A 9,109-nucleotide genomic window follows, 5' to 3' on the forward strand; every position below is an offset into this window, starting at 1 on the left:
CAAGCGGCAACACAATGGAAACAAGCCGCAACACAACAAAACCAGCACAACACAATAGATACAAGCCGCAACACAATAGATACAAGCCACAACACAACAAAATTAGCACAACACAATGGAAATAAGCCACAACACAAAAGAAACAAGCGGCAACACAATGGAAACAAGCCGCAACACAACAAAACCAGCACAACACAATGGAAGCAAGCCGCAACACAAATGAAACAAGCCACAACACAATGGAAATAAGGCACAACACAATGGAAACAAGCCACAAGACAATGCAAACAAGCCGCAACACAACAAAACCAGCACAACACAATGGAAGCAAGCCGCAACACAATGGAAACAAGGCACAACACAATGGAAACAGGCCACAAGACAATGCAAACAAGCCGCAACACAACAAAACCAGCACAACACAATGGAAGCAAGCCGCAACACAATGGAAACAAGGCACAACACAATGGAAACAGGCCACAAGACAATGCAAACAAGCCGCAACACAACAAAACCAGCACAACACAATGGAAGCAAGCCGCAACACAAATGAAACAAGCCACAACACAACAAAATTAGCACAACACAATGGAAATAAGCCACAACACAAAAGTAACAAGACAATAGAAACAAGCGGCAACACAACAAAATCAGCACAACGCAATGGAAACAAGTACAACACAAAAGAAACAAGCCACAACACAACACAATGGAAACAAGCCACAAGACAATGCAAACAAGCCGCAACACAACAAAACCAGCACAACACAATGGAAGAAAGCCGCAACACAAATGAAACAAGCAACAACACAATGGAAACAAGCCACAACACAACAAAATCAGCAAAACACAAATGAAACAAGCCACAACACAAATGAAACAAGTCTCCACACAATGGAAGCAAGCCACAAAACAAAGTAAGCTAGCCACAACACAATGGAAACAAGTGCAACGCAAAAGAAATCAGCACAACACAATGGAAACAAGCCACAACACAAAAGAAATCAGCACAACACAATGGAAACAAGCCACAGCACAATGGCAGCAAGCCGCAACTCAACAAAATTAGCACAACACAATGGAAATAAGCCACAACACAAAAGAAACAAGACAATGGAAACAAGCCGCAACACAACAAAATCAGCACAGCATAATGGAAATAAGCCACAACACAAAAAAAACAACACAATGGAAACAAGTACAACACAAAAGAAACAAGACAATGGAAACAAGTGCAACACAAAAGAAACAAGCCGCAACACAACAAAATTAGCACAACACAATGGAAACAAGCCGCAACACAACAAAATCAGCACAACACAATGGAAATATCCCACAACACAATGGAAACAAGCCACAACACAACAAAATCAGCACAACACAATGGAAACAAGTACAACACAAAAGAAACAAGCCACAAGACAATGGAAACAAGCCGCAACAACAAAATCAGCACAACACAATGGAAATATCCCACAACACAACAAAATCAGCACAACACAATGGAAATATCCCACAACACAACAAAATCAGCACAACCCAATGGAAATATCCCACAACACAACAAAATCAGCACAACCCAATGGAAATATCCCACAACACAACAAAATCAGCACAACCCAATGGAAATATCCCACAACACAACAAAATCAGCACAACCCAATGGAAATATCCCACAACACAACAAAATCAGCACAACCCAATGGAAATATCCCACAACACAACAAAATCAGCACAACCCAATGGAAATATCCCACAACACAACAAAATCAGCACAACCCAATGGAAATATCCCACAACACAACAAAATCAGCACAACCCAATGGAAATATCCCACAACACAACAAAATCAGCACAACCCAATGGAAATATCCCACAACACAACAAAATCAGCACAACCCAATGGAAATATCCCACAACACAACAAAATCAGCACAACCCAATGGAAATATCCCACAACACAACAAAATCAGCACAACCCAATGGAAATATCCCACAACACAACAAAATCAGCACAACCCAATGGAAATATCCCACAACACAACAAAATCAGCACAACCCAATGGAAATATCCCACAACACAACAAAATCAGCACAACCCAATGGAAATATCCCACAACACAACAAAATCAGCACAACCCAATGGAAATATCCCACAACACAACAAAATCAGCACAACCCAATGGAAATATCCCACAACACAACAAAATCAGCACAACCCAATGGAAATATCCCACAACACAACAAAATCAGCACAACCCAATGGAAATATCCCACAACACAACAAAATCAGCACAACCCAATGGAAATATCCCACAACACAACAAAATCAGCACAACCCAATGGAAATATCCCACAACACAACAAAATCAGCACAACCCAATGGAAATATCCCACAACACAACAAAATCAGCACAACCCAATGGAAATATCCCACAACACAACAAAATCAGCACAACCCAATGGAAATATCCCACAACACAACAAAATCAGCACAACCCAATGGAAATATCCCACAACACAACAAAATCAGCACAACCCAATGGAAATATCCCACAACACAACAAAATCAGCACAACCCAATGGAAATATCCCACAACACAACAAAATCAGCACAACCCAATGGAAATATCCCACAACACAACAAAATCAGCACAACCCAATGGAAATATCCCACAACACAACAAAATCAGCACAACACAATGGAAGCAAGCCGCAACACAATGGAAACAAGTACAACACAAAAGAAACAAGAGGCAACACAATGGAAACAAGCCGCAACAACAAAATCAGCAAAACACAAATGAAACAAGCCACAATACAATGGAAACAAGTCGCAACACAATGGAAGCAACCCGCAACACAATGACTCATTTATATATCACATTATATATCACAATGACTCATAAATAACATTTTAAGTTAAAGAAACCTTCCTCAGTGATAAGTATTTGTTGAAAGTTAAAGTGGTAGAATAGCTAAATATGCTCAATTGAACAAACCAAATAGTGACTTAAAAATGTTTTAATATAAAACAATTAAAAACACTACATCAATGTTTTATTGTGTCATAAATGTACACATCCTCATGATTCCCAATGTTTTGGCCAAACACACCAAATTAAATGCATGTGCAAGATGTAGATGTAGATGTAAAATGTACACTTCAACATTAGATATTCCAATCAATCTTTAAATTAGAGTGTCTGACAAAATAGAAGTAAGATAGTTTTAGTGTGTAGTAGACGGTAATGCCAAGTTACTACTTAGTGTTGGTTTTATATAAAATAATCCATCCCAGATTTATCTTTTACTATTTTTTTGTCCAGCATTACAGTTTGCTTAAATGTATTTAGATTTGCAATGTAAAGCATTTAATCAGACACTTTTATCCATAGCAACTTACAAAAAGTGCTTTAGCTTTATATAAAGTATGCACTTTTTTTATATTTTAAATAGTGTTTTGTATGTGTGTATGTAAGCAATTGGGCATCAAATACAGTACAAGATACCTTAGTCTGTCCAAATTGGAGTGGAGTATAGCAATTCCCAAATTAAGACAAGATCAGTGTACTACATTCTGACTAGCCTCCCATAAAGTGTACCATTCTTAATTTCCACATGGCTTTAATTTTGCCTCAAAACAAAGCACAATGTTAATTGAACTAAATGGGTTCATTTATGTGTTAGAAATGGGTCTGCAGAAGTCCCTGTTCTACACATCTCCCAGGGTCACTTTGCCACGCGCAGCAGAAGCGAGAGCCATTCATCACTATGAGCTAATGAGAGCAAGTTCGAAGAGCAATAAAGACACATAGTTAAAGTTTACACCCTTGCAGAAGCACTGAAATGGCAGCCAACGTAGGGCCAAACGATCGCTCCAGGTCAAACAAAAACCATTTTGTCCTGTGCCCTTCAAGCAAGGTTAAAGGGTTTAGTTCACCCAAAAATAAAAATTCCATCCACCCCTATGTTTTCCCAAACCTGTATGACTTTCTTCCTAACATAAAAGGTGATTTCATTTGAAGAAGAATGAGGACCGAAGAATTTAAGCTTCAAAAATGACAAAATCCTAGGGCTGGGCAATATGGCCAAAAATGTATCACAATATTTTACTTTTTAATTTTTTTTCCATATCACACAACATTGCTATGTCTCACGATATTAATTTATCATTAAAGGGATAGTTCACCCAAAACTGAAAATTCTGTCATTAATTACTCACCCTCATGTCGTTCCAAACCCGTAAGACCTTCGTTCATCTTCAGAACACAAATTAAGATATTTTTGATGCATTCCGAGAGCTCTCTGGCCCTACATAGACAGCAAGGATCCTACCACGATCAAGGCTCAGAAACATAGCAAGGAGATTGTTAAAATAATCCATGTGAGGTTCAGCTGTAATTTGACGAAGCTACGAGAATACTTTGTGCGCAAAGAAAACAAAAATAACAACTTTTTGCCACAAACTTTTAAAAAACATGTTTCAAGGTACAAGTTTTTTTGAAGATGCAGCATTATCATCTCTGTGTGAACTACAAAAATGTGAATTAGTGAAAATGGTAATGTCATGCACCTGTTTATTACGTGTTCAGTGTTTCTTTACAAAGTGACATCGCCAACTACTGGCCTGGCATGTATAATACAGCATTCTAGGTCATTTTTGTAGATGCGTGTGAACAGGCATCGTTTTGACAGAGTTGTCATCTGTACAAAAAAAAGCACAAAAGAAAACCTTTTTTAGCACATCATTGTCGTGTAAACGTATCCTGAATGATTTGTTCGCTAATCTTGCTGATCTGGTTTAGGACTAAATTTTCATTGAATTACAACATAACGTTCATTCCCAATCCTTATTTACTTTCGTTATATGGAAAATAGTGGGCAATATATTCATTGAATATTCACCTTTTATGTTCCATTGAAGAAATAATAAGAATTTAGGGGTGAACTAATCCTTCTACAGATTTGAGGCAGGTAGCGGCAGCACTAGATGTCTAGCATACTACGCTATCTGCAGTGGGGGCTTAAGATTCACGATTCCAGGTGGCGATTTATTCAGTAGAAGTTCAGAGGCGACCAAATTCACCCTAGTCTGCGCTCGCTCACTCAAAGTTAAACCCAGGAGACAAATCAGCCTGCCGCAACCCCTGCCGTTTTTAAACTTGTTGTATATCGCCAAGGATTGAGTCACTTTGGTCCTCGCAGGGCTGTGTGAGATATGACAGGTCTCTGGTAGCTGTTCAACATTCGTTTGTAATGATAAATCCCCCTCCCTCCTGCTGCCTATTGAAAGTCAGTATAGAACACTGGCTTTGAATTGATGTTGCCTGGGCTCCAAAACTCAAAGCAACATGACTTACTGCGGATGTTTCTGTGATCCGGCATGGCGTAAACACTGGTTTGCAATTCCTCGATTTGACTGCATGCAGATGTCATGTGGCAGTAATATTTAAAACACACACAAACAAATATATATATATATATATATATATATATATACACACACAGAAATGGAATGCTCAACACAGTATTCTGTGAATATTCGGTTGCTACAGAAAATGCATTCTAAAAGCTTTTTTCAGTGACATTAATTTATTAAAGGATTTTTCCAAAGCTTATGATTCAGGATATTAGAAAAATGGTTTTAAGTGATGCACCACTAATGGCATTATAGGTCATCGTAACAAATGAAGCACCAGCAGTAAAACCATAAAGTACTGAATTGTTTAACCTATAACCTGCAATATGTTTTAAAACGTTTTTTTTTTTTTTTTATCAAACCTATCCTGTCTATGTATATTATTTCTGAATAAAATGTGAAAGATGCTTTCCATGCAAAACATCCACAAAGGTAAATGGTCTAGGGTGTTGCTAAAGGGTCGTTAAGGGTTTTTGGGTGGTTTTTAGGATGTTGCTAGGGTGATCTGCTTGGTTGCTAGTGGGTAACTTACTAGTCTCTATAGCTGTTAATTAATTCCATCCAATTGCAAAAAATTGGAATATTGCAAAAAAAAAACTAAAAACAACTGCTAATAAAGCAGCTCTTCCATCCCTTTATTATATGTAATGAATTACTTATAGTTTAAAGCATGCACTCTAAATGCTCTTATAGAAAAGAGAAGGCAACATTTTAACATCGTTAAAAACAAATAACCCAAACCCAAACCTAACCATGATAACTAAAAAAAAGCACATCAAAGTCGTACGATATGTTACAATTACACCATATCATCCAAGTTTTCATGAGGTTATTTAGTCACACAACTTTTTTGATGTGCTATTGAAGTGCGCTAACCAGACAGGATTTAAACATTGGCAACTAAAATCGTAAGTTCGGTTTAAAGGTGAAAAAAACATGTAAAAAGCACAATTTTCTCCTGATTCTAACACAAAACCACAATGTTTGGCATATACTTTTGTGGCTATCAGAGTAAAAGGAAAGCTGCTGCTCTCTGTATCATTTTCCGTTGTCTTCTTTATTGTTCTTACATAAATTGTGCATGCTTTTTTCGCAATATTACATCAAAAGGTCAGAAAAAGCCCATATATGTACCCGCCTATAGGCCCTCCATTTAATTGGTCGAAATTGGACAAAAGAGACGGATTAAAACACCAGGTGTAAACAGGAATATGTCTACTTGTGGTCCGATCGACCAAAACGCATCTTAATCCTAGATGTTAATCGGCCCTAGGAATTTATTCAGGAAAAATATAAACTTTTTACCGAATAATATATTTATGCACCTTAAACGAGCATATGTTTTTAATGTGCATTTTGGAAATTGTATTTGCACCCTGGTCTCTCCAGACACCATTTTAAATCCAGTAGCCCACAGTTTGCATAAAAAATGTAGGCAGAAACCTGGTTTATGATATTCTGGACTGAATATCCTTTGTTTTCCCGTTTTATCGTTTAAGTCTGATCACTTCTCAACAATGTCAACGATTTAAGATATAATTTATGTAGCACAAATGGTGTGGCCTAGAGTATGATTTCTGGGATACAGTTCATACATACTTGGGGCCAGGTTTACTAACAGCTTGCGTCAGCGCAAATCGTCTTTCAGCATTAAAATACTACTAGGACGCGCAGTGAAGACACAGTTATTTTTGCGCCTGACCAAAATTTATGGGAGGAGAGTAGTCAAGTTACTTGTATTTGCGCCATTATTTAACGCCAAAAAAAGCATGTCTTAACGCAGACGTTAATTTGCGCTGCTCTTGGGTCATTATGGAAATGATCTGGCTGTGTCTGTGTTCTTTAATGTGCACATTTTTAGTAAATCACCCGCAGAATTTTCCCTTCCCTTCGACCCTTTTATGGAATTGCGCTCTAACACTAATTTGCCCTGTATAGTAAATCTGGCCTTTGGTTTGTAAATTGTATAAAAGCAATGGTTTCAAATCAGCAAAGCTGTGCTGTTTCTCAGCGAAAAGATGAGTGGTATCAACAGAGAAATGAAATGACTGCCTGCTCCAGCTGAGTTGCTTACCACTGTATTTAGTGAACTGTGGGAAGTAATGAGTCTGCGCGTCTTATATTAACACACGACCCATAATTGGCTAATTATAGCGGTTGTTCCGCTGGTGTTTAGAGCACAAATCCAAAGCGTCTTCTCACGCCGTGCTCTCCGTCTCCTCCTCCTCCAGATCCCAACGCGCTGACGCAGCCCGGCCCCGACCACGCGCTCATCGGCGGAGTGGTGGCCGTGGTGGTCTTCATCACCCTGTGCTTCATCATCGTCCTGGGCCGATATCTGGCCAGGCACAAAGGTACGGCTTCCCTCCCCTCTCTCCTCTCACCCCCTCACAGTGTGCAAAATGCTTCAACATGTCCACTGTTGTACCTTATGTGTCTATGTGACCTATGTGGGACTGTGTGGACAGGGACATACTTAACCAATGAGGCCAAAGGAGCGGAGGACGCCCCTGACGCAGACACTGCCATCATCAATGCGGAGGGGAACCACGCACATGCAGAGGAAAAGAAAGAGTACTTCATTTAGCACCTCTGTTTTTTTCTGTTCAGTATTTTCACGGCAACACTGCGAGCCAGCAGAGGAGGCGTTATAGTCCCTCACAGCACTAGTCTGGTCTGGCTTTTCTGTCTGTTTGTCTCCTCGACTCCAGTCGGAGTCGTTTCGCCAACCTCTTTAAGGCCAAATTCGACACGCCACCTGCTACAAAAGAATGTTGCCTTTGGTTAAACCAATCCTAATCGACCAAAAAAAACAAACAAACACACACACGAAAAAATACTTCGAAAAAAAAATCAGTTGAGTTTGTAACTGTAACACCAGGTCCATTTAGGCCAAAAAACCCTATCCCACCCTTCCAAAATGACCCCCGTTTGATTTGCCAAGTGCCAAAATATACAGACATGTGCTTGTCATGTTTGTTGCTGTGTTTATTCATTTAATTTCCCAGTGAATGCTGATTTCTCAACCACCCTCACTGTGCCTGTTATATACCTTTTTACAGATATTACCAGGGAGCGGCAAGAAATGTGGTTCATCTCAAGTCGGAAAACCTTGGCTTTGCCAATAATTACGCTTTAAGACAAGAATACGTGAGATGTATAATGTAAATATCATGTACTGTCTTTGTTTTTGTGTGCGTGTCTGTTGTTTTCCATTGTGAAAGTGGGGTTTTTTGTTATTTATTTATTTATTTTTTTGAAGTACACTCTTAAAAATAAAGGTGCTTTGCGATGCCATAGAAGAACCTTTTTGTCTAAATGGTTCCATAAAGAACCTTTAACATCTGAAGAACCTTTCTGTTTCACGAAAGGTTCTTTGTGGTGAAAAAAGGTTCTTCAGATTACAAAAAGGTAAGAAAGAGATGGTTCTTTAAAGAACCTTTGACTGAATGGTTCTTTGTGGAACCAAAAATGGTTCTTCTATGGCATCGCTGTGAAGAACCTTTTGAAGCACCTTTATTTTTAAGAGTGTACGCCCTGTAATAAAGAATGTGCCCAAGAGATACGGACAATTATGTAACGCACGGACACCCGAAACAAGCCGGAGGATTGAAAATGGCAGGAACTCGATGAAGCGCAAATGAGAATTGGTGTGTAACCATTAGAAGTGAGATTATTTTCTATTTC

General features: G+C 38.8%; 1 protein-coding gene across 5 annotated transcripts in view; it reads left to right on the forward strand.

The window, feature by feature from the left end:
- LOC107555276 (cell adhesion molecule 2-like) overlaps window positions 1-8,661 on the forward strand; it is a 259,590-nt gene extending 250,929 nt beyond the window's left edge. For 3 of the 5 annotated variants that reach the window (XM_016238026.1, XM_016238027.1, XM_016238028.1), the window contains 3 exons: window positions 7,654-7,776; window positions 7,891-7,996; window positions 8,485-8,661. In XM_016238026.1, coding sequence (XP_016093512.1) covers window positions 7,654-7,776; window positions 7,891-7,996; window positions 8,485-8,590 — 335 coding nt within the window. In that variant the 3' untranslated portion in view covers window positions 8,591-8,661. The remainder of the gene's footprint in view (window positions 1-7,653; window positions 7,777-7,890; window positions 7,997-8,484) is intronic. The other 2 variants (XM_016238029.1, XM_016238030.1) reach the window with 1 other exon arrangement.
- The last annotated feature ends 448 nt before the right edge of the window (window positions 8,662-9,109 follow it).

The sequence above is a fragment of the Sinocyclocheilus grahami genome, unplaced genomic scaffold, assembly GCF_001515645.1.
Source record: "Sinocyclocheilus grahami isolate Dianchi unplaced genomic scaffold, SAMN03320097.WGS_v1.1 scaffold529.1, whole genome shotgun sequence".
Classification (NCBI taxonomy): Eukaryota; Metazoa; Chordata; class Actinopteri; order Cypriniformes; family Cyprinidae; genus Sinocyclocheilus; species Sinocyclocheilus grahami.